General features: G+C 45.0%; 1 protein-coding gene across 2 annotated transcripts; it reads right to left on the reverse strand.

The window, feature by feature from the left end:
* Positions 1-1341: 1341 nt before the first annotated feature.
* LOC311124362 (cytochrome P450 3A27-like) lies at positions 1342-27917 on the reverse strand. Of its 2 annotated transcripts, none has more exons than XM_084198525.1 (13): positions 27643-27917; positions 27352-27445; positions 20455-20507; positions 18319-18418; positions 17896-18009; positions 17033-17121; positions 15411-15559; positions 15144-15271; positions 9171-9249; positions 8712-8872; positions 8135-8361; positions 7483-7645; positions 1342-2552 (listed from the first exon to the last, which is right to left on the reverse strand). In XM_084198525.1, exons 1-13 carry the CDS (start codon positions 27711-27713, stop codon positions 2427-2429), a joined length of 1554 nt encoding a protein of 517 aa, XP_084054651.1. In that variant the 5' UTR covers positions 27714-27917; the 3' UTR covers positions 1342-2426. The 2 variants fall into 2 exon arrangements, with proteins under 2 accessions (XP_084054651.1, XP_084054652.1); XM_084198526.1 differs by lacking the exon at positions 1342-2552 and adding an exon at positions 4915-4983 and having other exon boundaries at positions 27643-27896.

Below are 27917 nucleotides of genomic sequence, written 5' to 3' on the forward strand. Positions count from 1 at the left end.
AAGTACTACTTAAGTAGTTTTTTTGGGGGTATCTGTACTTTACTTTACTATTTATATTTTTGACAACTTTTACTTTTACTTCACTACATTCCTAAAGAAAATGATGTACTTTTTACTCCATACATTTCCCTGACACCCAAAAGTACTCGTTACATTTTGAATGCTTAGCAGGACAGGAAAATATTCTAATTCACACACTTATCAAGAGAACATCCCTGGTCATCCCTACTGCCTCTGATCTGGAGGACTCACTAAACACATGCTTCGTTTGTAAAGGATGTCTGAGTGTTGGAGTGTGCCCCTGGCTATCCGTAAATAAAAAATAAAAAATGGTGCTGTCTGGTTTGCTTAATTTAAGGAATTTGAAATGATTAATACTTTTACTTGACTTTTGATACTTAAGTATATTTGAGCAATTACATTTACTTTTGATACTTAAGTATATTTAAAACCAAATACTTTTAGACTTTTACTCAAGTAGTATTTTACTGGGTGACTTTCACTTTTACTTGAGTCATTTTCTATTAAGGTATCTTTACTTTTTGGGTACTTTTTCCACCACTCATCACATTTAACAAACCAAACATTCAAATACCGTTATAGAAGGTAAAGTAAAAACCCAAACCGGTCCGTGCATCAATTCCGGTATATAGTAAAATACGGTATATACCGCCCAGTCCGAGCCCCTACAAACGTGTTCAGTCCAAAAGGTGGCAAGTCTAATGGTCACTTTATGGATACTGTAGTCTAATGGTCACTTTATGGACACTGTAGTCTAATGGTGACTTTATGGACACTGTAGCCTAATGGTCACTTTATGGACACTGTAGTCTAATGGTGACTTTATGGACACTGTAGTCTAATGGTGACTTTATGGACACTGTAGTCTAATGGTGACTTTATGGACACTGTAGTCTAATGGTGACTTTATGGACACTGTAGTCTAATGGTGACTTTATGGACACTGTAGTCTAATGGTGACTTTATGGACACTGTAGTCTAATGGTCACTTTATGGACACTGTAGTCTCGTTTTTATCCGACGCCTAGATATTGAGCTAGTTCTGGGCAAAAAATTGTCCAACAACCCTAATGCTAACGACCCTGTTAAAATTCCGATGTGTGGTTCTCGGTAATGGACGGACGGCTTATGAAGAGGCGGGGAGTGTGTTGTTTATCTCCAATCAAGTTGATTTGCGAATTTTCATTGAGATTGGTGTCATATTGGGTTAGATATGATGGTAAATTAATTTAACACTGATATACCAATATACCTATAGTAGACTATCGTCTATAATGTTTTGATTTATGAACGCTAACAAATACACAGACGACCTTGTTCTTTAGTGGGATGATTTTTATTGGTTTGTGATTATTAAAGTTTAAATCAAAGCAGCTGCAGCGATCATTTCAACAGACGGTAAAGATTCTATTTTGGAAAGACTGCACAGCAGAACACCCAGAGGAACAAAATGAGAGTAGAGTTCTAGAGAACACCAGTTAGAGTTCTAAATTCTAGGAGAATCCTAGCCTCCAGCCAGTAGTGTGCAGGATCCACACATGACATCTGCCATGGATTGAATACCCCTGGTGTCTGACTTTAACAAGACATGTACCCCTAATGCATCCATAGTATTACTATCTTTCTTTTATCTGGTGAAAATGTGTTTCTGAGCCCTAATCAAACTGAGACCAGGATTCAATACCAGCGCTTTGTCAGCTATGCGCCATTTAAAGGTCATTTCCAGTTGAGCCGACAAATGCTACATTTATCATGAATGCAGTCTCATTGTCATATTATATTCGGAAACCTATTGAATATAGCAGGGTTAGGGTAAGGACTGAATATTCAATGATAGATTGATAGATAGATAGATACTTAACAAAAAGGTTTCATGAGCTGAAAAAAAAGATCCCAGAAATGTTCCATACGCACAAAAAGCTTATTTCTCTCAAATGTTTTGCACAAATTGGTTTACATCCCTGTTAGTGAGCATTTTATCCTTCGTCAAGATAGTCCATCCACCTGACAGGTGTGGCAAATCAAGAAGCTGATTAAACAGCATGATCATTACACAGGTGCACCTTGTGCTGGGGACAATAAAAGGCCACTCTAAAATGTGCAGTTTTGTCACACAACGCAATGCCACCTCTGCCCAGTCATGTGAAATCAATAGATTAGGGCCTAATGAATTTATTTCCATTGATTGATTTCCTTATATGAACTGCAACACAGCAACAGTTTTGAAATTGTTGCATGTTGCGTTTCTATTTTAGTTCAGTATAGATAGATAGTGTGACAGGTAGGTAGGTAGTGATAGAGTGATAGATTGATAGATTGATAGAGTGATAGAGTGATAGAGTGATAGAGTGATAGACTCATATGTTAGATAGATAGATGGTAGGGTAAGGTACTCCTGCATTTGGTCATGTGTTTGGACTCTTCAGAGAGGTGGTGGTGGTGTTGCTAGGGGTGTTGCTACGGGGCGCCAGCCTCAGTTTGATTGGTCGTTTAGGCATCAGCAGAAACTGGCTGTCCATCTCAAACGGAATCTATAGAGAATAACAGAACAGAACATAACCATGGTTGTCCATCTCCAACAGGATCTATAGAGAATAACAGAACAGAACATAACCCTGGTTGTCCATCTCCAACAGGATCTATAGAGAATAACAGAACAGAACATAACCCTGGTTGTCCATCTCCAACAGGATCTATAGAGAATAACGGAACAGAACAGAACCCTGGTTGTCCATCTCCAACAGGATCTATAGAGAATAACAGAACAGAACAGAACCCTGGTTGTCCATCTCCAACAGGATCTATAGAGAATAACAGAACAGAACAGAACCCTGGTTGTCCATCTCCAACAGGATCTATAGAGAATAACAGAACAGAACAGAACATAACCCTGGTTGTCCATATCCAACAGGATCTATAGAGAATAACAGAACAGAACAGAACATAACCCTGGTTGTCCATCTCCAACAGGATCTATAGAGAATAACAGAACAGAACAGAACCCTGGTTGTCCATCTCCAACAGGATCTATAGAGAATAACAGAACAGAACATAACCCTGGTTGTCTATCTCCAACAGGATCTATAGAGAATAACAGAACAGAACATAACCCTGGTTGTCCATCTCCAAAAGGATCTATAGAGAATAACAGAACAGAACATAACCCTGGTTGTCCATCTCCAACAGGATCTATAGAGAATAACAGAACAGAACATAACATAACCCTGGTTGTCCATCTCCAACAGGATCTATAGAGAATAACAGAACAGAACATAACCCTGGTTGTCCATCTCCAACAGGATCTATAGAGAATAACAGAACAGAACATAACCCTGGTTGTCCATCTCCAACAGGATCTATAGAGAATAACAGAACAGAACATAACCCTGGTTGTCCATCTCCAACAGGATCTATAGAGAATAACAGAACAGAACAGAACATAACCCTGGTTGTCCATCTCCAACAGGATCTATAGAGAATAACAGAACAGAACAGAACATAACCCTGGTTGTCTATATCCAACAGGATCTATAGAGAATAACAGAACAGAACAGAACCCTGGTTGTCTATATCCAACAGGATCTATAGAGAATAACAGAACAGAACATAACCCTGGTTGTCCATCTCCAACGGGATCTATAGAGAATAACAGAACAGAACAGAACATAACCCTGGTTGTCTATATCCAACAGGATCTATAGAGAATAACAGAACAGAACATAACCCTGGTTCTCTATATCCAACAGGATCTATAGAGAATAACAGAACAGAATATAACCCTGGTTGTCCATCTCCAACAGGATCTATAGAGAATAACAGAACAGAACATAACCCTGGTTGTCCATCTCCAACAGGATCTATAGAGAATAACAGAACAGAACATAACCCTGGTTGTCCATCTCCAACAGGATCTATAGAGAATAACGGAACAGAACAGAACCCTGGTTGTCCATCTCCAACAGGATCTATAGAGAATAACGGAACAGAACAGAACCCTGGTTGTCCATCTCCAACAGGATCTATAGAGAATAACAGAACAGAACAGAACCCTGGTTGTCCATCTCCAACAGGATCTATAGAGAATAACAGAACAGAACAGAACCCTGGTTGTCCATCTCCAACAGGATCTATAGAGAATAACAGAACAGAACAGAACCCTGGTTGTCCATCTCCAACAGGATCTATAGAGAATAACAGAACAGAACAGAACATAACCCTGGTTGTCCATATCCAACAGGATCTATAGAGAATAACAGAACAGAACAGAACATAACCCTGGTTGTCCATCTCCAACAGGATCTATAGAGAATAACAGAACAGAACAGAACCCTGGTTGTCCATCTCCAACAGGATCTATAGAGAATAACAGAACAGAACATAACCCTGGTTGTCTATCTCCAACAGGATCTATAGAGAATAACAGAACAGAACATAACCCTGGTTGTCCATCTCCAAAAGGATCTATAGAGAATAACAGAACAGAACATAACCCTGGTTGTCCATCTCCAACAGGATCTATAGAGAATAACAGAACAGAACATAACATAACCCTGGTTGTCCATCTCCAACAGGATCTATAGAGAATAACAGAACAGAACATAACCCTGGTTGTCCATCTCCAACAGGATCTATAGAGAATAACAGAACAGAACATAACCCTGGTTGTCCATCTCCAACAGGATCTATAGAGAATAACAGAACAGAACATAACCCTGGTTGTCCATCTCCAACAGGATCTATAGAGAATAACAGAACAGAACAGAACATAACCCTGGTTGTCCATCTCCAACAGGATCTATAGAGAATAACAGAACAGAACAGAACATAACCCTGGTTGTCTATATCCAACAGGATCTATAGAGAATAACAGAACAGAACAGAACCCTGGTTGTCTATATCCAACAGGATCTATAGAGAATAACAGAACAGAACATAACCCTGGTTGTCCATCTCCAACGGGATCTATAGAGAATAACAGAACAGAACAGAACATAACCCTGGTTGTCTATATCCAACAGGATCTATAGAGAATAACAGAACAGAACATAACCCTGGTTCTCTATATCCAACAGGATCTATAGAGAATAACAGAACAGAATATAACCCTGGTTGTCCATCTCCAACAGGATCTATAGAGAATAACCGAACAGAACATAACCCTGGTTGTCCATCTCCAACAGGATCTATAGAGAATAACAGAACAGAACAGAACATAACCCTGGTTGTCCATCTCCAACAGGATCTATAGAGAATAACAGAACAGAACAGAACATAACCTTGGTTGTCCATCTCCAACAGGATCTATAGAGAATAACAGAACAGAACATAACCCTGGTTGTCCATCTCCAACAGGATATATAGAGAATAACAGAACAGAATATAACCCTGGTTGTCCATCTCCAACATCCATATGCTCAGTTGTGTGTGTGTGTGATTAGATTAACCATTAGGTACTAACCTAACCACTGATCTAGGACCAGATTCCCCTGACCCAGTCCTAACCTGAACCATTACACACTAACCTAACCACTGATCTAGGACCAGATTCCCCTGACCCAGTACTAACCTGAACCATTACACACTAACCTAACCACAGATCTAGGACCAGATTCCCCTGACCCAGTACTAACCTGAACCATTACACACTAATCTAACCACTGATCTAAGAATAGTCCTGACCTGAACCATTAGACAGTAACCTAACCACAGATCTAGAGCGCCCCCCAGTGTCTTTATGTGTGAAGTGTCAACATAGAGTTGAATAGAGGACTAGGGAGAATCTCAATTTCATTTCCTTGATTCCTTGCATTCTTTCTCATCCAATGGGTTTTGAGGAGGAGGCGGGGATAGAGAACCGCGAGGAATCAAGGAAAGACAATTGAGATTCTTCCTTATTCTTCTATATTTGCAACGATGGCACTGACCATGTTAAAACAGGTGGTGACCATGTTAAAACAGGTGGTGACCATGTTAAAACAGGTGGTGACCATGCCAAAACAGGTCCATGTTAAAACAGGTGGTGACCATGCTAAAACAGGTGGTGACCATGTTTAAACAGGTCCATGCTAAAATAGGTGGTGACCATGTTCAAACAGGTGGTGACATTTTAAAACAGGTGGTGACCATGCTGAAACAGGTCCATGTTAAAATAGGTGGTGACCATGTTAAAACAGGTGGTGACCATGTTAAAACAGGTCCATGCTAAAACAGGTGGTGACCATGCTAAAACAGGTGGTGACAATGTTAAAACAGGTGGTGACCATGTTAAAACAGGTGGTGACCATGCCAAAACAGGTCCATGTTAAAACAGGTGGTGACCATGTTAAAACAGGTCCATGCTAAAACAGGTGGTGACCATTTTAAAACAGGTCCATGCTAAAACAGGTGGTGACCATGTTAAAACAGGTCCATGTTAAAACAGGTGGTGACCATGCTAAAACAGGTCCATGTTAAAACAGGTGGTGACCATGCTAAAACAGGTCCATGTTAAAACAGGTGGTGACCATGCTAAAACAGGTGTTGACCATGCTAAAACAGGTGGTGACCATGTTAAAACTGGTTGTGACCATGTTAAAACAGGTGGTGACCATGCCAAAACAGGTCCGTGTTAAAACAGGTGGTGACCATGCTAAAACAGGTGGTGACCATTTTAAAGCAGGTGTTGACCATGTTAAAACAGGTTCACGTTAAAACAGGCGGTGACCATGTTAAAACAGGTCCATGTTAAAACAGGTGGTGACCATGTTAAAACAGGTCCATGTTAAAACAGGTTTCAGAGTTGAATACAGGACAAGGGAGAATCTCAATTGCATTTCCTTGATTCCTCGTATTCCTTCTCATCCAATGGGTTTTGAGGAGGAGGTGAGGATAGAGAACATGAGGAATCAAGGAAAGACAATTCAGATTCTTCCTTATTCTTCTATATTTGCAACGATGGCATTGACCATGTTAAAACAGGTGGTGACCATGCTAAAACAGGTGGTGACCATGCTAAAACAGGTGGTGAACATGTTAAAACAGGTCCATGTTAAAACAGGTGGTGACCATGTTAAAACAGGTGGTGACCATGTTAAAACAGGCGGTGACCATGTTAAAACAGGCGGTGGCCATGTTAAAACAGGTCCATGTTAAAACAGGTGGTGACCGTGTTAAACAAGTCATGACCATGCTAAAACTGGTGGTGACCATGTTAAAACAGGTGGGGACCATGTTAAAACAGGCGGTGACCATGTTAAAACAGGCGGTGGCCATGTTAAAACAGGTGGTGTCCATGTTAAAACAGGTCCATGTTAAAACAGGTCCATGTTAAAACAGGTGGTGACCGTGTTAAACAAGTAATGACCATGCTAAAACTGGTGGTGACCATGTTAAAATAGGTGGTGACCATGTTAAAACAAGAGGTTTTGAATGATACTGATATTTGATGATGTCATATTCCGTCTGCTCAGGTGAGCGTCTCACCTCGGTCTCGTCGCAGACGGAGAATGTGAAACTCTGGAGGATCTCGACCATGGCCAGTTTGATCATGATCAGGGCGAAACGCATCCCGATACAGTTCCTGGGCCCCGCCCCGAACGGCATGTACGTGTACGGGTCAATAGACTCCTTGTTCTCCTTACTGAACCTGGACAGGGAGAGGGCAGACACATTACACATTGGATTGGAGTTGATTTGTGGTTGTGGTTCAGACACATTACACATTGGATTGGAGTTGATTTGTGGTTGTGGTTCAGACACATTACACATTGGATTGGAGTTGATTTGTGGTTGTGGTTCAGACACATTACACATTGTATTGTAGTTGATTTGTGGGTGTGGTTCAGTAACATTACACATTGGATTGTAGTTGATTTGTGGTTGTAGTTCAGTCACATTACACATTGTATTGTAGTTGATTTGTGGTTGTGGTTCAATCACATTACACATTGTATTGTAGTTGATTTGTGGTTGTGGTTCAGACACAACACATTGCATTGCAGTATAATGATGCACTGTATTTGTGGTTACATTGCAGCAGTGTGTTTATCCTTGTGTTGTGGTAAAGTAGTGCTTGTGTTGTGGCTGTGCTGTGGTTGTGATATGGTTGTGCCGTGGTTACGGTGCGGTCCAGTACCTCTCTGGTTTGAACTCCTCAGGGTCGGACCAGATCTCTGGGTCGCGGTGGAGGGTCCACGTGGGAACCATGACAACGCAGTCTTTGGGGATGACGATGCTGTTGATCTCCACCGTCTTCTTGGCGACCCTCTCTAGTCGGGGGACGACTGGGTACAGTCTCAGAGACTCGTTCAACACACTGTCCAGATAGTCCATCTGCATCAGAGCTTCGTACTGGATAGGAGCCTGAACCGGGTTTAGAAACACGTCAGTACCTCACCACATCTGGCACCGGGGTTACCTTGTTGGGGAACACAGTATCTATCTCCTCCTGCAGTTTGGTCATGGTGTGGGGGTTACCTTGTTGGGGAACACAGTATCTATCTCCTCCTGCAGTTTGGTCATGGTGTGGGGGTTACCTTGTTGGGGAACACAGTATCTATCTCCTCCTGCAGTTTGCTCATGGTGTGGGGGTTACCTTGTTGGGGAACACAGTATCTATCTCCTCCTGCAGTTTGGTCATGGTGTGGGGGTTACCTTGTTGGGGAACACAGTATCTATTTCCTCCTGCAGTTTGGTCATGGTGTGGGGGTTACCTTGTTGGGGAACACAGTATCTATCTCCTCCTGCAGTTTGGTCATGACATGTGGGTTGGTAGCCAGGTTATAGGCCAGGAAACTCAGAGTACTGCTGCTGGTCTCGTAGCCGGCAAAGATAAAGATCATGGCCTGAGACAAGATCTCATGATCGGTCAGTCCTGTGTGGGGGGGGGGGGGGGGGGAATTGTTAACAGGTGTGTGTTTGTAACAGTAGTTTCCAGGTGTGTGTTTGTATTATTAGTTTCCAGGTGTGTGTTTGTAACAGTAGTTTCCAGGTGTGTGTTTGTAACAGTAGTTTCCAGGTGTGTGTTTGTAACAGTAGTTTCCAGGTGTGTGTTTGTAACAGTAGTTTCCAGGTGTGTGTTTGTAACAGTAGTTTACAGGTGTGTGTTTGTAACAGTAGTTTCCAGGTGTGTGTTTGTAACAGTAGTTTACAGGTGTGTGTTCGGCAGGTACCTTTAGTCTGTTCCTCTCCTGTCTTTGTGTCGCTGCCTTTCTGAGAGTCGATCATCAGCTGTAAGAAATCCACCCGACTCTGGAAGCAGAAATAAATGATGTAAAAATCCATCCAATCACAACCAACACAAACAGATTCTACTGGATCTGGTCCAATCACAACCAACACAAACTGTCACGACTTCCTCCGAGGCTGCCTCCCCTCCTTGTTCGGGCAGGCTTTGACGTTCGTTGTCACCGGAGTACTAGCTGCCACCGATCGATGTTTCTGTGTTACACTAGTCTTGTCTTTATTATTCACACATGTTACCCATTTTGCTTATTTGTTTCCCTATAATGACCTCTGTTTTTCCTCCTGGGTTTGTGCGTGTTTGTCCATTGTTTTACGTCGTTTTGGTGAGCTGTTGTACTGCTCTTCCCTGCGTGGAGGGTTTGTTATGGTTTACTTTTGTTTTAGTAAATCCATTTCTCAGTTCTGTGTCCTGCGCCTGATTCTGTTTCACCACTTCACCCAGACGTTGACAGAATCACGCACATCTATGGAGTCAGCAGGCACGTCCGATCCCAGCGCCTCGGTGGAGGAACGCATCCAGCAGCAACTCGACCGTGCTGCAGACTCTAGGTCTGGCTGTGGATCGAGTGGTGAACACCATGGATCGATGGGAGAGAGGTGGTTTTCCTACACTTCCTCCTCCTCCGATTTCTTCCCCATCAAAGACCATCAAACCCTAGATCCAGTGGAATTCGGCTCTCGCTCCCGATGGGACAGCTGCCGGGTGTAAGGGTTTCCTGCTCCAGGTGGAGCTCTACCTGGCAACCATCCACCCGGCTCCCTCGGGATACGAGAGCGTGTCCGCCCTCATCTCCTGTCTCTAGGGCAGAGCGCTGGAATGGGCCAACGCGGAGTGGGGTGGAAAAGATGCTGAGTCCGTACGTTACGAGGATTTTACCCGCCGTTTCCGGGCAGTATTTCGATCATCCGCCGGAGGGGAGAGCAGCAGGGGAGCGTATGTTTCACCTCAGACAGGGAAGGAGGAGCGCACAGGACTTCGCCCTGGATTTCAGGACACTGGCAGCCAGCGCGGGATGGAATAAGAGGGCCCTGATTGACCACTACTGATGCAGTCTACGGGAGGACGCTCGTAGAGAGCTGGCCTGCAGGGACACGAATCTAAACCTGGACCATCTGGTAGATTTATCGATCCGGCAAAATAACCTGTTGGCCACCCGCGGACATCCGGATCAGGGTCCGTCCAGTCCATCCCCCAGCACTTCCGACTCCACTCCTATGGAGCTTGGAGGTGCTGATGTGGAGAGACTCTGCAAGGGGGTGGTCTCCTGCACCAACTGTGGCCGCAGAGGACACACTGCGGGCCGTTGCAGGAGAGAGCAGCAGGCAGGGACCTGGTGGGCCATCCCAGGTGAGTAGGCACCCAACTCACCCAGAGCTCCCTGTTGCTCACATGATGGTCAATGTAAATTTCCCTGGGTTTTCCCCACATTCGCAGTATAAGGCGCTCGTAGATTCCGGTACAGCTGGGAATTTTATGGATAGGCTGGTTGCGCATAAATTAGGGATTCCTATATTGCCTGTAGATGTGCCCTTCCCCATACGTGCCCTAGATAGTCGCCATGTAGGGTCGGGTATGGTTAGGGAGGTCACAGTTCCACTCCGTATGGAGACGCAGGGGGGTCATGAGGAAAAAATGTGTCTCTTCCTTATTGATTCTCCTGTGTTTCCCGTGGTGCTGGGGCTTCCCTGGCTAGCCACCCATGACCCCAGGATTTCATGGCAACAGAGGGCTCTTAAGGGATGGTCACCTCAGTGCTCGGGAAGGTGTGTAGGTGTTTCCGTAGGGGCAACTACGGTGGAGAGTCCAAACCATGTCTCCACAATGCACATTCTCTCAGAATATGCCGATTTGGCTCTCGCCTTCTGTAAGAAGAAGGCGACTCAATTACCACCCCATCGACGAGGGGATTGTGCGATAGATCTCCGGGAGGGTGCTGCACTTCCCAGGAGTCACGTGTATCCTCTGTCACAGGAGGAGACGGTGGCTATGGAGAAATATGTCACAGAATCTCTGGGACAGGGATACAGTCGGCCCTCCACTTCCCCTGCCTCCTCAAGTTTATTTTTTGTGAAGAAGAAGGTTGGAGGTTTACGCCCGTGCATTGACTATCGAGGTCTAAATCAGATAACCGTAAAATACAGCTATCCTCTACCTCTCATAGCTAGTATGACAGAGTCATTGCATGGGGCGCACTTCTTCACAAAATTGGACCTCAGGAGCGCGTACAATCTGGTCCGTATCTGGGAGGGGGACGAGTGGAAGACGGCATTTAGTACCACCTCTGATCACTATGAGTACCTCGTCTTGCCGTACGGGTCGATGAATGCTCCCTCATTCTTTCAATCCTTTGTCGATGAGATTATCAGGGATCTGCACGGACAGGGTGTAGTGGTGTATATAGATTATATTCTCATATACTCGGCTACACGCATGTGTCCCTGGTGTGCAAGGTGCTTGGTAGACTGTTGGAGCATGACCTGTACGTTAAAGGCTGAGAAATGTTTGTTCTTCAAACAGTCCTTCTCTTTCTTAGGATACCGCCTGTCAGAGTCAGGGGTCGAGATGGAGAGTGACCGCATTTCAGCCGTGCGTAATTGGCCGACTCCTACCACGGTAAAGGAGGTGCAGCGATTTTTGGGGTTTGCCAACTACTTCCGGAGATTTATCCGGGGCTTTGGCCATGTAGCAGCTCCCATAACCTCTTTACTGAAGGGCAGACCGGTGCGCCTGCAGTGGTCAGCTGAGGCGGAAGGGCTTTTGGTCAGCTGAAGGCGCTGTTCACCTTGGCTCCCGTGCTGGCTCATCCGGATCCTTCCTTGCAATTCACAGTCGAGGTGGATGCGTCAGAGGCTGGGATTGGAGCTGTACTGTCTCATCGCTCGGGTACACCTCCCAAACTCCGCCCTTGTGCTTTATTTTTGAAGAAGCTCAGCCCGGCGGAGCAAAACTATGATGTGGGGGACCGGGAGCTGTTAGCTGTTGTGAAAGCTCTTAAGGTGTGGAGACATTGGCTTGAGGGGGCAAAACACCCTTTTCTCATTTTGACTGACCACCGCAATCTGGGGTACATACGGGCAGCGAGGAGACTGAACCCTCGTCAGGCAAGGTGGGCCATGTTTTTCACGCGTTTTGTGTTCACCCTATCGTACAGACCAGGTTTCCAGAATGCTAAGGCAGACACTCTGTCCCGGCTGTATGACTCAGTGGAGCGGACGAGGGAGCCCACTCCCATACTTCCGGCTTCTTGTCTGGTGGCACCGGTGGTATGGGAGGTTGACGCGGACATCGAGCGGGCGTTACACACGGAGCCCACTCCCCCCCAGTGTCCAGTGGGTCGTTTGTACGTTCCGTCTGAGGTTCGCGATTGTTTGATCTATTGGGCTCACACGTCACCCTCCTCTGGGCATCCTGGCATCGGTCGGACAGTGCGCTGTCTTAGTGGGATGTACTGGTGGCCTACCTTAGCTCAGGACGTGAGGGTTTATGTTTCTTCCTGTTCGGTGTGCGCCCAGTGCAAGGCACCTAGACACCTGCCCAGAGGGAAATTACAACCCCTCCCCGTTCCACAACGGCCGTGGTCACACCTATCGGTGGACTTTGATACGGATCTTCCTCCGTCACAAGCTAACACCACGATCCTGGTTGTTGTGGATCGGTTTTCTAAGACCTGTTATCTCATTCCTTTGCCCGGTTTCCCTACTGCCCTACAGACCGCGGAGGCCCGGTTTACACACGTCTTCCGGCACTATGGGGTACCTGAGGATATAGTGTCTGATCGGGGTCCCCAGTTTACATCAAGGGTCTGGAAGGCGTTCATGGACCATCTGGGGGTCTCGGTCAGCCTGAACTCAGGGTTTCACCCTGAGAGTAATGGGCAGGTGGAGAGAGCAAACCAGGATGTGGGTAGGCTTCTGAGGTCATATTGCCAGGACCGGCAGGGAGATTGGTCAGTTTACATCCCCTGGGCAGAGATGGCACAAAATTCCCTCCGCCACTCCTCCACTGACCTGTCTCTCCCTTTCAGTGTGTACTAGGTTACCAGCCGGTCCTGGCATCAAAGCCAGATCGAGGCACCTGCGGTGGATGAATGGTTTCGGCGCTCAGAGGAGACATGGTACGCTTCCCATGTAGCCTGCAACGGGATATCAGGAGACAGAAGGCGAGTGCCGACCGCCACCGCAGTGAGGCTCCGGTGTATGCACCGGGGGACCGGGTCTGGCTCTCGACCCGAAACCTGCCCCTTCGCCTGCCCTGCCGGAAGCTGGGTCGGCGGTTTGTGGGGCCCTTTAAAGTCCCGAGGAGGTTGAACGAGGTTTTGTTATACGTTACAACTCCCTCCTGATTACCGTATTAACCCCTCGTTCCATGTGTCTCTCCTCAGGCTGGTGGTAGCTGGTCCGCTCCAGGAGTCTGAGGTGCGGGAGGTTCCTCCGTCCCCGTTGGACATCGAGGGAGCACCGGCGTACTCGGTCCGTTCCATTCTGGATTTGAGGCGTCGGGTGGGAGGCCTGCAGTATCTCGTGGAGTGGGAGGGGTACGGTCCGGAGGAACAGAGCTGGGTTCCCAGGAGGGACATCCTCGACCCCTCCTTGTTAAGGGATTTCCATCGTCGTCATCCGACTCGCCCTGCTCCGCGTCCTCCTGGCCGTCCCCGAGGCCGGTGTCGACGCACGGCTGGAGCTGTTACTGTCACGAATACAGCCGAGGCTGCCCCTCCTCCTTGCTCGGGCAGGCTTTGACGTTCGTCGTCACCGGAGTACTAGTTGCCACCGATCGATGTTTCGGTGTTACACTAGTCTTGTCTTTATTATTCACACCTGTTACCCATTATGCTTATTTGTTTCCCTATAATGACCTCTGTTTTCCCTCCTGGGCTTTTGCGTGATTGTCCATTGTTTTACGTGGTTTTGGTTGAGCTGTTGTACTGCTCTTCCCTGCGTGGAGGGTTTGTTATGGTTTACTTTTGTTTTAGTAAATCAATTCATTTCTCAGTTCTGTGTCCTGCGCCTGATTCCGTTTCACCACCTCACCCAGACGTTGACAAACATAGGTTTCCTAAACATAATATATACTGAACAAAGATATAAATGCAACATGTAAAATTGTTCCCATGTTTCATGAGCTGAAATAAAAGATCCCAGAAATGTTCCATACTCACAAAAAGCTGATTTCTCAAAAGTTTTGTACACAATACTGTTTACATCCTTGTTAGTGAGCATTTCTCCTTTGCCAATATAATCCATCCACATGACAGGTGTGGCATATCAAGAAGCTGATTAAACAGCATGATCATTACACAGGTGCAGCTTGTGCTGTGGACAATAAAAGGCCACTCTAAAATGTGCAGTTTTGTCACACAATACCACAGATGTCTTACGTTTTGAGGGAGCGTGCCATTGGCATGCAGGAATGTCCACCAGAGCTGTTGCCAGAGAATTTAATGTTAATTTCTCTACCATAAACCGCCTCCAACGTTGTTTTAGAGAAATTGACAATACGTCCAACTGGCCTTACAACCGCAGACCACGTGTAACCACACCAGCCCAGAATCTCCACCTGCGGGATCGTCTGAGACCAGCCACCCGGACAGCTGATGAAACTGAGGAGTATTTCTGTCTGTAATAAAGCCCTTTTGTGGGGAAAAACTCGTTCTCATTGGCTGGGCCTGGCTCCCCAGTGGGTGGGCCTATGCCCTCCCAGGCCCACCCATAGCTGCGCCCTCCCAGGCCCACCCATAGCTGCGCCCCTGCCCAGTCATGTGAAATCAATAGATTCAATTGACTGATTTCCTTATATGAACTGTAACTCAGTAAAATCGTTGACATTTTTGCATGTTGCGTTTATATTTTTGTTCAATATATAAATTCAGAATATTTCAATACAATTATAAAACGTTTACAGTTGTGTTCCCAGTGCCGCGTCCAGATTTTATCTTAGCCAGCGAGGCGTAAAAGAAGTCTGTCACCGGAGTCGGGAAGAAAGAAAACTTCATCTTCTCCAAGATAGGACTCGTGAAGGGGAACAACGCTGGAGGAGGAGGAGAGAGGAGAAGAGAAACCTTTCATTAAAAGTTATATCACTTTATGTGATTAAAAAGTACAACTTTGCTTCCGTGTGTGTGTGTGTGTGTGTGTGTGTGTGTGTGTGTGTGTGTGTGTGGTCTCACCGATTAGGAGGAACAGTGGGTTTAACATGTCAAACTTGAGCATCTTCTTGACGTTGGAGACGAAGGGGTCTGAAGGGTTGTTCAGAGAGTCAATGTCCACACCGAAGGCTGTGCTGGTGACCACGTCCATACTGTAGGGCCCAAAGAACCTGCAACACAACCACAATTACACAACGACTGACCACATCCACACAACTACTGACCACAACGACTGACCACAACGACTGACCACATCCACACAACGACTGACCACAAATACTGACCACAACCACACAACTACTGACCACAACTACTGACCACAACTACTGACCACAACCACACAACTACTGACCACAACTACTGACCACAACCACACAACTACTGACCACAACGACTGACCACAACGACTGACCACAACCACAACTACTGACCACAACCACACAACGACTGACCACAACCACTGACCACAACTACTGACCACAACCACACAACTACTGACCACATCCACTGACCACAACCACATCCACACAACTACTGACCACATCCACACAACGACTGACCACAACGACTGACCACATACACACAACTACTGACCACAACCACACAACTACTGACCACAACTACTGACCACAACCACACAACTACTGACCACAACGACTGACCACAACGACTGACCACATCCACACAACTACTGACCACAACAACTGACCACATCCACACAACTACTGACCACAACTATTGACCACAACTACTGAACACATCCACACAACGACTGACCACAACTACTGACCACATCCACACAACTATAGTGTGGATCTTTTCAGACTCAGTAAACTGTTTCTTCTCTCTTCAAGCTCCTCTCTTCCTCTCTAATCCACTCTAAGCCTTATCAGTGACTGAAACCAGACTGTTGCCCTTTGCCTCTCTCCTTAGGCATAGTCCTGGAACGGAGCCAGGGGTTGAACAGAGTTCAGACTAAACATGGTTGATCACAACATGACGGGGGCGTTTTGGACTGGGTAGTAGAGAGGGAGGAGGCTGGTATATGTTTGAGAAATTGATTATGGACCTACCATGTTTAAGTATCGATTGATAGGTTTGGGGGTCAGAACGGAGCCAGGAAAGGGCTCTGTTATTTTTGCATGACAGGGCTGTTATTTTTGCATGACAGGGCTGTTATTTTTACATGACAGGCCTTGGTCCCACCACTATTGTTTCCAGACACGGAACTAGAAGGGAGGGAAGTCAGATACCGCCATTAAGGAAGTGGGCGGAGCGGTCAAGAGGTGAAAACTGGAGACAGTGGTGGAGGAACCAAAGAGCGAGGGATTAAGCTAAAATGTATGTAAATTGACTGTATAAACTGAGAGCTGAGAGGTGGAAAGTTAGATGCTCTGCAGACCACCTCGGCTATATTGATTGTAATAAAGTCTATCTGAATTCTACAAAAAACTCTGAAAGTACTTTGTGTTTGACGGAGGACAAAGACCATTTTCCACAACATAATAAAAATAATAATGTGCAAATATTGTACAATCCAGGTGTGCAAAGACACACAGCTGTAATCGCTGCCAAAGGAGAATCTATTTTTTTAAAGGTTAAAGTGAAAAGTCAGAGGTTAGGGGTCAGAGGTCAGGACTCACTCCTTCAGTTCGATGGCCTGGTCTTTATCTGCCTGCTTCTTCATTCCATTCAGCAGGGTAGAGGAGTGCTGCTTCATGATACCAAACATCTAGAGGAGAGAGAGAGAGAGAGAGAGAGAGAGAGAGACAGAGAGAGAGACAGAGAGAGAGACAGAGAGAGAGACAGAGAGAGAGACAGAGACAGAGAGAGAGAGAGAGAGAGAGAGAGAGAGAGAGAGAGAGAGAGAGAGACAGGGAGAGAGAGAGACAGAGAATGAGAATGAGAGAGAGAGAGAGAGAGAGAGGGCAGCAGGTTAGCAGACTGCTGCTTCATGACACCATACATCTAGAGGAGAGAGAGGAGTTTAAACTCGTTGATAATAGGTTTATAACATTTACATTTTAGTCATTTAGCAGACGCTCTTATCCAGAGCGACTTACAGTTAGTGAGTGCATACATTATTTTATTTTTCATACTGGCCCCCCGTGGGAATTGAACCCACAACCTTGGCGTTGCAAACGCTATGCTCTACCAACTGAGCTACATCCCTGCCGGCCATTCCCTCTCCTACCCTGGACAACGCTGAGCCAATTATGCGCCGCCCGACAGAACCTGGATTCAAACCAGGATCTCTAGTGGCACAGCTAGTACTGCTATGCAGTGCCTTAGACCACTGCGCCACTCGGGAGACAAGTTTATAACATTTATAAGTTTATAACTTCTTCAAAATGGGTTTATAAAGAGTTTATAACAAGCTATAAAGAGTTTATAACGAGCTATAAAGAGTTTATAACGAGCTATAATGAGTTTATAATAAATTGATAAAACAGGAGTAGAAATGACAGATGATAAAAGGATGAGGGAGATGGAGGGATGGTTCTACCTCTTTTAGTCGTCCAGAGGTAAAGGAAGGAGAGAGGACACTGCGGATCCGTCTCCATGTATCGTCCTCGGCAACGGACAACGCATCAAACAGCTCTCCGTTCAGACGGAAGTTCTAAAACATGGAGGACAGTTGTAATAATTATCAAACAGCTCTCCGTTCAGATGGAAGTTCTAAAACATGGAGGACAGTTGTTATAATTATCAAACAGCTCGCCGTTCAGATGGAAGTTCTAAAACATGGAGGACAGTTGTAATAATTATCAAACAGCTCACCTTTCAGATGGAAGTCTTTCATATTTAAATGAATTCCACAGATAATGTATTAATAATATAAATAATGCTGTTAGGATTATTATTATTAAGATTATTATTAGGGGGATATGTGTGTGTGTGTGTGTGTGTGTGTGTGTGTGTGTCTCACCCTGCGGTTGGTGAAGATGTTGTAACACTCTTTAATCAGGATGGTCTTGATCATGCTTTTGTCCATGATACACAGAACAGACTGCCTCCCATCATAGATCCTTCACAGAGGAGAAACACACAGACACCTGGATTATACACCTACATGGTACACAGAACAGGCTGCCTCCCATCATATATCCTTCACAGAGGAGAAACACACAGACACCTGGCTTATACACCTACATGGTACACAGAACAGGCTGCCTCCCATCATAGATCCTTCACAGAGGAGAAACACACACACACACACCTGGATTAAACCACCTCATATACACCTACAGTGAGGGAAAAAAGTATTTGATCCCCTGCTGATTTTGTACGTTTGCCCACTGACAAAGAAATTAATCAGTCTATAATTTTAATGGTAGGTTTATTTGAACAGTGAGAGACAGAATAACAACAAAAAAATCCAGAAAAACGCATGTCAAAAATGTTATAAATTGATTTGCATTTTAATGAGGGAAATAAGTATTTGACCCCCTCTCAATCAGAAAGATTTCTGGCTCCCAGGTGTCTTTTATACAGGTAACGAGCTGAGATTAGGAGCACACTCTTAAAGGGAGTGCTCCTAATCTCAGTTTGTTACCTGTATAAAAGACACCTGTCCACAGAAGCAATCAATCAGATTCCAAACTCTCCACCATGGCCAAGACCAAAGAGCTCTCCAAGGATGTCAGGGACAAGATTGTAGACCTACACAACGCTGGAATGGGCTACAAGACCATCGCCAAGCAGCTTGGTGAGAAGGTGACAACAGTTGATGCGATTATTCGCAAATGGAAGAAACACAAAAGAACTGTCAATCTCCCTTGGCCTGGGGCTCCATGCAAGATCTCACCTCGTGGAGTTGCAATGATCATGAGAACGGTGAGGAATCAGCCCAGAACTACGCGGGAGGATCTTGTCAATGACCTCAAGGCAGCTGGGACCATAGTCACCAAGAAAACTATTGGTAACACACTACGCCGTGAAGGACTGAAATCCTGCAGCGCCCTCAAGGTCCCCCTGCTCAAGAAAGCACATATACAGGCCCATCTGAAGTTTGCCAATGAACATCTGAATGATTCAGAGGAGAACTGGGTGGAAGTGTTGTGGTCAGAGGAGACCAAAATCGAGCTCTTTGGCATCAACTCTACTTGTCGTGTTTGGAGGAGGAGAAATACTGCCTATGACCCCAAGAACACCATCCCCACCGTCAAACATGGAGGTGGAAACATTATGCTTTGGGGGTGTTTTTCTGCTAAGGGGACAGGACAACTTCACCGCATCAAAGGGACGATGGACGGGGCCATGTATCGTCAAATCTTGGGTGAGAACCTCCTTCCCTCAGCCAGGGCATTGAAAATGGGTCGTGGATGGGTATTCCAGCATGACAATGACCCAAAACACACGGCCAAGGCAACAATGGAGTGGCTCAAGACGAAGCACATTAAGGTCCTGGAGTGGCCTAGCCAGTCTCCAGACCTTAATACCATAGAAAATATGTGGAGGGAGCTGAAGGTTCGCCAAACGTCAGCCTCAAAACCTTAATGACTTATAGAAGATCTGCAAAGAGGAGTGGAACAAAATCCCTCCTGAGATGTGTGCAATCCTGGTGGCCAACTACAAGAAACGTCTGACCTCTGTGATTGCCAACAAGGGTTTTGCCACCAAGTACTAAGTCATGTTTTGCAGAGGGGTCAAATACTTATTTCCCTCGTTATAATGCAAATCAATTTATAACATTTTTGACATGTGTTTTTCTGGATTTTTTTGTTGTTATTCTGTCTCTCACTGTTCAAATAAACGTACCATTAAAATTATAGACTGATCATTTCTTTGTCAGTGGGCAAATTTACAAAATCAGCAGGAGATCAAATACTTTTTTCCCTCACTGTACATGGTACACAGAACAGACTGCCTCCCATCATAGATCCTTCACAGAGGAGAAACACACACACACCTGGCTTAAACCACCTCATATAAAACATTATTCTTGTTGTTACTGTTGATATTACTATTATTATTCATGGTCACATGATAGCTTGAGCAGATGAAGAATTGAGCATAGTACAGTTGTGAGTCATCCTAGTAAGGTACAGCCAACTGAACTCACCCCCAGATTCTCCCGTACTTCTGAAAGCACTCTGTGTCAAAGTTAGTGAAACCCTGGAGAGAGAGAGAGAGAGAGCTCAAATACATTGCTCCTGCATTTTTAACAAAATATATAGATTTAGAGTTAGATAAAGTAGGATTTTTTGGCAGGGACATATACAGGATGCTACCCTCCACAACATAACCTTCATTCCAAACCAAAACTCCAAACCTACAACCTGATTTTGGACGGAATTACCTGGAAAGTTTTCTACTACCAAGGATTACTATTCTCAAACTATACAGCAAATGCTCTGGCAAACAAACAGAAACCTGAAAACACCATCCAACCTGGAACTGAGTGAGTAATGTTTAGTATGAAGCTATTTTTCACTTTCAAAAACCAAGAAGAAAAATACATTACAATGATATATTTTATTTTATAAGGACTGAATGCTAAGGCTACAAAGCTTAAGCTTACTTGACAAAGAGATACAATTACAATTAGCACTGACTGTCACGGTTTCAGCCGAGACTGCTCCTCCTCCTGGTTCGGGCAGGCTTCGGCGTTCGCCGTCCCCGGAGTACTAGCTGCCACCGCTCTATGTTTCTGTAGTTGATTGCTTTTGTCTGTCTGTCACACCTGTGTCTGTTTGGGTGTTGATTACGTGTCTTATAAGTTCCTTGTTTTGCTCTAGGGTTTTTGTGTGTTGTTATTTTGTGGCCACTTTGTCTATGCTTCGTGGATGTTTTCCGTTTTGTTTAGAACCCCCCCCCCACTGTTCATAGGTCATTAAAATACAGTACCCTCTGAATGTAAAAAACGACAAGACACGAAAAGAGTACAAATTGAAACTTCTTTTGGGGAAGCAGGAGACACTTTTTGCTGATTTGTATAAAAATGGGAACATAAGCAACCTTATCTTCCACACAGACCATCCCCTGGCATGGCACAGTGCTATACTAGCACACTACCCCTCTGTTAAGAGGGGGGGTGTTAGCGACGGGTGGAAACTCAGGATACTGGACAACGAGGACTCTGAGTCGTCTAATATTAATCTCTATAAATCTGGAACCGTTTTGGTTCAAGGCAACACCAAACAGTTCCAGCTGGACTTTCACCTAATCAAAGAAATTGCTCAGCAGGGGAAGCTCTCCCTTGAGAAAGATACCCCTACCCCGAGCGGGTCAGACCAGACCTCTTCATTAAATAACCCCACAGAGCAACCCCAAGCAGAAAGTCAACTTCCCAGCACAGAGTACTACTCCCTCATTGAAATGAAGGATAAATTCACCCAGCTGGAGGTAAGGCAGGTGGAGCTGGAACAGCAGGTGAACACACTCCAGTCAGCACAGACCCAGACAACAGTCCAGCACAACACCCCCTTAACTAGACCTGGAGAGCTGCAGGTAGAGAGAGACATGTCTGCACTCTGGACTGTGGTAAGACAACATCAACAGGAGAAAGAGCAGGAGCAGGAGAAGAACAGAGCACTAGAGGAGAGGAGAAGGTGAGAACGATGACGGGTGACATAGAACAACCCATTAGAGAGCTGGCCACCCCCGCAGAGAAGCCAGCAGAACAGCCCACCTCAGATCCTGGCCAAAGTCTCGACACCGCAGCAGAACAGTCCACCCTAGACCCTGACCATAGCCTCGACATCACACACAGACAAACAAATGAAGAACTCCAAGCCCAGGGGATCCCAACCCCTCTGAGCAACCCCCCAGTCAGACACCCTGATAGCCCTCCTGACAACCCCCCCCACACCCACTGAGGACATACACAAGCCACAGATTGTACTCCTTATGGACTCAAACGGGAAATACATACAAGAAAATAAACTTTTTCCAAAACTCTGGTGTCCAAACACCCAGCACGCCCTAGACCTTCTGTCTGAGGACCGACTAGGATCACCCAGCCACATAATAATACACACAGGCACAAACGACCTGAGAACACAACAGGAAAGGGTGGCCACATCACTCAAGGGAGTGATAGAAAAAGCTTCTTCTACTTTCCCCAACGCACAAGTGGTTATCTCAACCCTGTTACCACGAAAAGACTTCCACCCTGCTACCATACAGCGGGTAAACGCAAGTATTTCCCGTGACTGTGCATCAAAACCAAATGTCTACCTGGCCCACCACTTCACCCTGGATGTGAACAGCCTTTATGACCAGGTCCACCTATACAAGGCAGCAGTGCCCACCTTCGCCCGGACCCTAAAGGATATCGCCCTCAACCGCAGACACAACACCTCACACAGGAGCAACAGATCAACAGACACCCCGCCCAGACCAGCGAGACACCCTCCCAGACCTGCGGGACCCCCCCCCCCCAGGACCTACACAGAGAGGACCCCCGCAGAGAGGACCTACATCCAGACCACAGCACCATCAACCACATCTACACCCCCACCCCCACCAATTAACTCCCCCCCAAGTCAACCATGCCCACACCCCATTTAGGCCCCCTCAGATCAGACCTATGCCCCTCCTACCCACCCCAAGCCCCCCACAAAGAGGGCCTCAACATGAAAGCCACACATACGCCCAGGCCGTGAGCAGGCAAACAGGCCCAACAACCACTCTTACACTAGCCCAAGCCAATGGTATGTACCAGATGCTCAGCAGGCTCTGCTCACAATTACTGGCCTGAGGCCAAACCACACAACCAACAACATTAGACACTTTATGGAACACAAAGCCTTCACTATTTCATCCTGGAATATCCAAGGCCTGAGGTCATCTGCCTTTGGCCTAAAGAGCAGGAATCTGGACTTCAAAGAAATCGGAAATACAGACATTGTCATCCTACAAGAAACATGGTATAGAGGAGACGGACCCACTGGTTGCCCTCTAGGTTACAGAGAGCTGGTAGTCCCATCCACCAAACTACCAGGTGTGAAACAGGGAAGGGACTCAGGGGGTATGCTAATTTGGTATAGAGCAGACCTAACTCACTCTATTAAATTAATCAAAACAGGAACATTTGACATTTGGTTAGAAATTCAAAAGGAAATTATCTCAACTGAGAAAAATGTCCTCCTGTGTGCTACCTATATCCCCCCACTAGAATCCCCACACTTTAATGAAGACAGTTTCTCCATCCTGGAGGGGGAAAATCAATCATTTCCAGACCCAGGGACATGTACTAGTCTGTGGCGACCTAAATGCCAGAACTGGACAAGAACCTGACACCCTCAGCACACAGGGGGACAAACACCTACCTGGAGGTGACAGCATTCCCTCCCCCATATGCCCCCCTAGGCACAACTACGACAACATAACCAACAAAAACGGGTCACGACTCCTGCAGCTCTGTCGCACACTGGGTATGTACATAGTCAATGGTAGGCTTCGAGGGGACTCCTATGGTAGGTACACCTATAGCTCATCTCTTGGCAGTAGTACTGTAGACTACTTTATCACTGACCTCAACCCAGAGTCTCTCAGAGCGTTCACAGTCAGCCCACTGACACCCCTATCAGACCACAGCAAAATCACAGTCTACTTGAACAGAGCAATACTCAATCATGAGGCATCAAAGCCAAATGAACTGAAAAATATTAAGAAATGCTATAGATGGAAGGAAAGTAGTGTTGAAACCTACCAAAAAACAATTAGGAAACAACAAATTCAAACCATTCTAGACAACTTCCTGGACAAAACGTTCCACTGTAATAGTGAAGTTGTAAACTTGGCAGTAGAAAACCTAAACAGTATATTTGACCTCTCAGCTTCCCTATCAAATCTAAAAATCTCTAACAGAAAACCAAAGAAAAGTAATAACAGTGATAAATGGTTTGATGAAGAATGCAAAAACCTAAGAAAGAAATTGAGAAACCTATCCAACCAAAAACATAGAGACCCAGAAAACCTGAGCCTACGCCTTCACTATGGTGAATCACTAAAACAATACAGAAATACACTACGGAAAAAGAAGGAACAGCATGTCAGAAATCAGCTCAATGTAATTGAAGAATCCATAGACTCTAACCACTTCTGGGAAAATTGGAAAACACTAAACAAACAACAACACAAAGAGCTATCTATCCAAAACGGAGATGTATGGGTAAACCACTTCTCCAATCTTTTTGGCCCTATAACAGAGAACAAACAGCAAAAAAATATACATGATCAAATGCAAATCTTAGAATCAACTATTAAAGACTACCAGAACCCACTGGATTCTCCAATTACATTGAATGAACTACAGGACAAAATACAAACCCTCCAACCCAAAAAGTCCTGTGGTGTTGATGGTATCCTCAATGAAATGATAAAATATACATACCACAAATTTCAATTAGCTATACTTAAACTCTTTAACATCATCCTTAGCTCTGGCATCTTCCCCAATATTTGGAACCAAGGACTGATCACCCCAATCCACAAAAGTGGAGACAAATTTGACCCCAATAACTACCGTGGGATATGCGTCAACAGCAACCTTGGGAAAATCCTCTGCATTATCATTAACAACAGACTAGTTCATTTCCTCAGTGAAAACAATGTACTGAGCAAATGTCAAATTGGCTTTTTACCAAATCACCGTACGACAGACCACGTATTCACCCTGCACACCCTAATTGACAAACAAACAAACCAAAACAAAGTCTTCTCATGCTTTGTTGATTTCAAAAAAGCTTTTGACTCAATTTGGCATGAGGGTCTGCTATACAAATTGATGGAAAGTGGGGTTGGGGGAAAAACATACGACATTATAAAATCCATGTACACAAACAACAAGTGTGCGGTTAAAATTGGCAAAAATCACACATTTCTTTCCACAGGGCCGTGGGGTGAGACAGGGATGCAGTTTAAGCCCCACCCTCTTCAACATATATATCAATGAATTGGCGAGGGCACTAGAACAGTCTGCAGCACCCGGCCTCACCCTACTAGAATCTGAAGTCAAATGTCTTCTGTTTGCTGATGATCTGGTGCTTCTGTCACCAACCAAGGAGGGCCTACAGCAGCACCTAGATCTTCTGCACAGATTCTGTCAGACCTGGGCCCTGACAGTAAATCTCAGTAAGACAAAAATAATGGTGTTCCAAAAAAGGTCCAGTTGCCAGGACCACAAATACAAATTCCATCTTGACACCGTTGCCCTAGAGCACACAAATAACTATACATACCTCGGCCTAAACATCAGCGCCACAGGTAACTTCCACAAAGCTGTGAACGATCTGAGAGACAAGGCAAGAAGGGCCTTCTATGCCATCAAAAGGAACATAAAATTTGACATACCAATTAGGATCTGGCTAAAAATACTTGAATCAGTTATAGAACCCATTGCCCTTTATGGTTCTGAGGTCTGGGGTCCGCTCACCAACCAAGAATTCACAAAATGGGACAAACACCAAATTGAGACTGCATGCAGAATTCTGCAAAAACATCCGTGTACAACGTAAAACACCAAATAATGCATGCAGAGCAGAATTAGGCCAATACCTGCTAATTATCAAAATCCAGAAAAGAGCCGTTAAATTCTATAACCACTTAAAAGGAAGCGATTCCCAAACCTTCCATAACAAAGCCATCACCTACAGAGAAATGAACTTGGAGAAGAGTCCCCTAAGTAAGCTTGTCCTGGGCCTCTGTTCACAAACAGACCCCACACAGCCCCAGGACAACAACAACACAATTAGACCCAACCAAATCATGAGAAAACAAAAAGAGAATTACTTGACACATTGGAAAGAACAAAAAAACAGAGCAAACTAGAATGCTATTTGGCCCTAAACAGAGAGTACACAGTGGCAGAATACCTGACCACTGTGACTGACCCAAACTTAAGGAAAGCTTTGACTATGTACAGACTCAGTGACCATAGCCTTGCTATTGAGAAAGGCCGCCGTAGGCAGACCTGGCTCTCAAGAGAAGACAGGCTATGTGCACACTGCCCAAAAAATGAGGTGGAAACTGAGCTGCACTTCCTAACCTCCTGCCAAATGTATGACCATATTAGAGACACATATTTCCCTCAGATTACAGCGATCCACAAAGAATTCGAAAACAAACCCAATTTTGATAAACTCCCTTATCTACTGGGTGAAAAACCACAGTGTGCCATCACAGTTGCAAGATTTGTGACCTGTTGCCACAAGAAAAGGGCAACCAGTGAAGAACAAACACCATCGTAAATACAACACATATGTTTATTTATTTTCCCATTTGTACTTTAACTATTTGCACATTGTTACAACACTGTATATATACATAATATGACATTTGAAATGTCTTTATTCTTTTGAAACATCTGAGTGTAATGTTTACTGTTAATATTTATTTCACTTTTGTTTACTATCTACTTCCCTTGCTTTGGCAATGTTAACACACGTTTCCCATGCCAATAAAGCCCTTAAATTGAAAAGAGAGAAAGAGAGAAAGAGAGAGAGAGAAAAACAGCTGATTCATGCCTGGGCATGCCCTAGTTTATGTAGGTGTGTCCTACAGCTGATCAGAGAACACACCTGAAACAGGTGAAACAGGTCAGGTTTGAACACCTGAAACAGGTCAGGGTTGAACACCTGAAACAGGTCAGGGTTGAGGAGGGTTTGTTCTGTTCTTTCCCCAGGGGGAAGCAACACAACTTCTAGACTCATCATGTCTCATATGACCTTTTATCTATTGTTTAAACAACCTGCTAGTCATTTTTGTCCTTCTCAATGTATTATTTTACATGGGGGGGAAAAAAACACTATTGTGTAAAACATGTAAGAGATGTTTACTATGAATGTGTACAACGTGGTCCTCTGTAGCTCAGCTGGTAGAGCACGGCGCTTGTAACGCCAAGGTAGTGGGTTCGATCCCCGGGACCACCCATACACAAAATAATGTATGCACGCATGACTGTAAGTGGCTTTGGATAAAAGCGTCTGCTAAATGGCATATTATTATTACAAACCTTTTTATACTCCATCATAGTGCCAAGGTAAGGTAGGGGTTTGGGTCCAGGGATCCCCATCTTAGTGAATACACCATAGGGCCAGTATCCATACCTATACACACACACACATTAACTAGTAATATATTCTAGAGAAGTATTTACAAAAAATAAAAACATATCTTTAACTCTGCATTGTTGGAAAATGACCCCTGAGTAAGCATTTCACTGTTAGTCTACACCGGTTAACTACCATGCATGTGGCATATAACATTTGATTTGATGTAATACAATTTCATTTGAAGTCCTTACACCACTATGAGGGTGATGAGGAGGGCCAGGAGTGTCCAGGTCTCAGCAGAGAAGTAGGGCAGAAAACTCATCTTTCCTCCGGTTCGGTTCGCTGCTGCTTCTAAAAACAAAGGTCCCGTTTTCTCTCAGGCTCGGTTCGAGTTCACTTGTCCAATGGTCTGACAGGTTTTTAGTTGTTTTTTTCTGTCCGGTTCTAGTGTGGTTCGACTACCGACTGTTGCTCTTCTCGGTATTCTGTTTGAGACAGTACACGTTGAAGATGATTGTTTTATCCC

Source organism: Coregonus lavaretus, assembly GCF_964263955.1.
Source record: "Coregonus lavaretus genome assembly, contig: HAP1_SCAFFOLD_2352, whole genome shotgun sequence".
NCBI lineage: Eukaryota > Metazoa > Chordata > Actinopteri > Salmoniformes > Salmonidae > Coregonus > Coregonus lavaretus.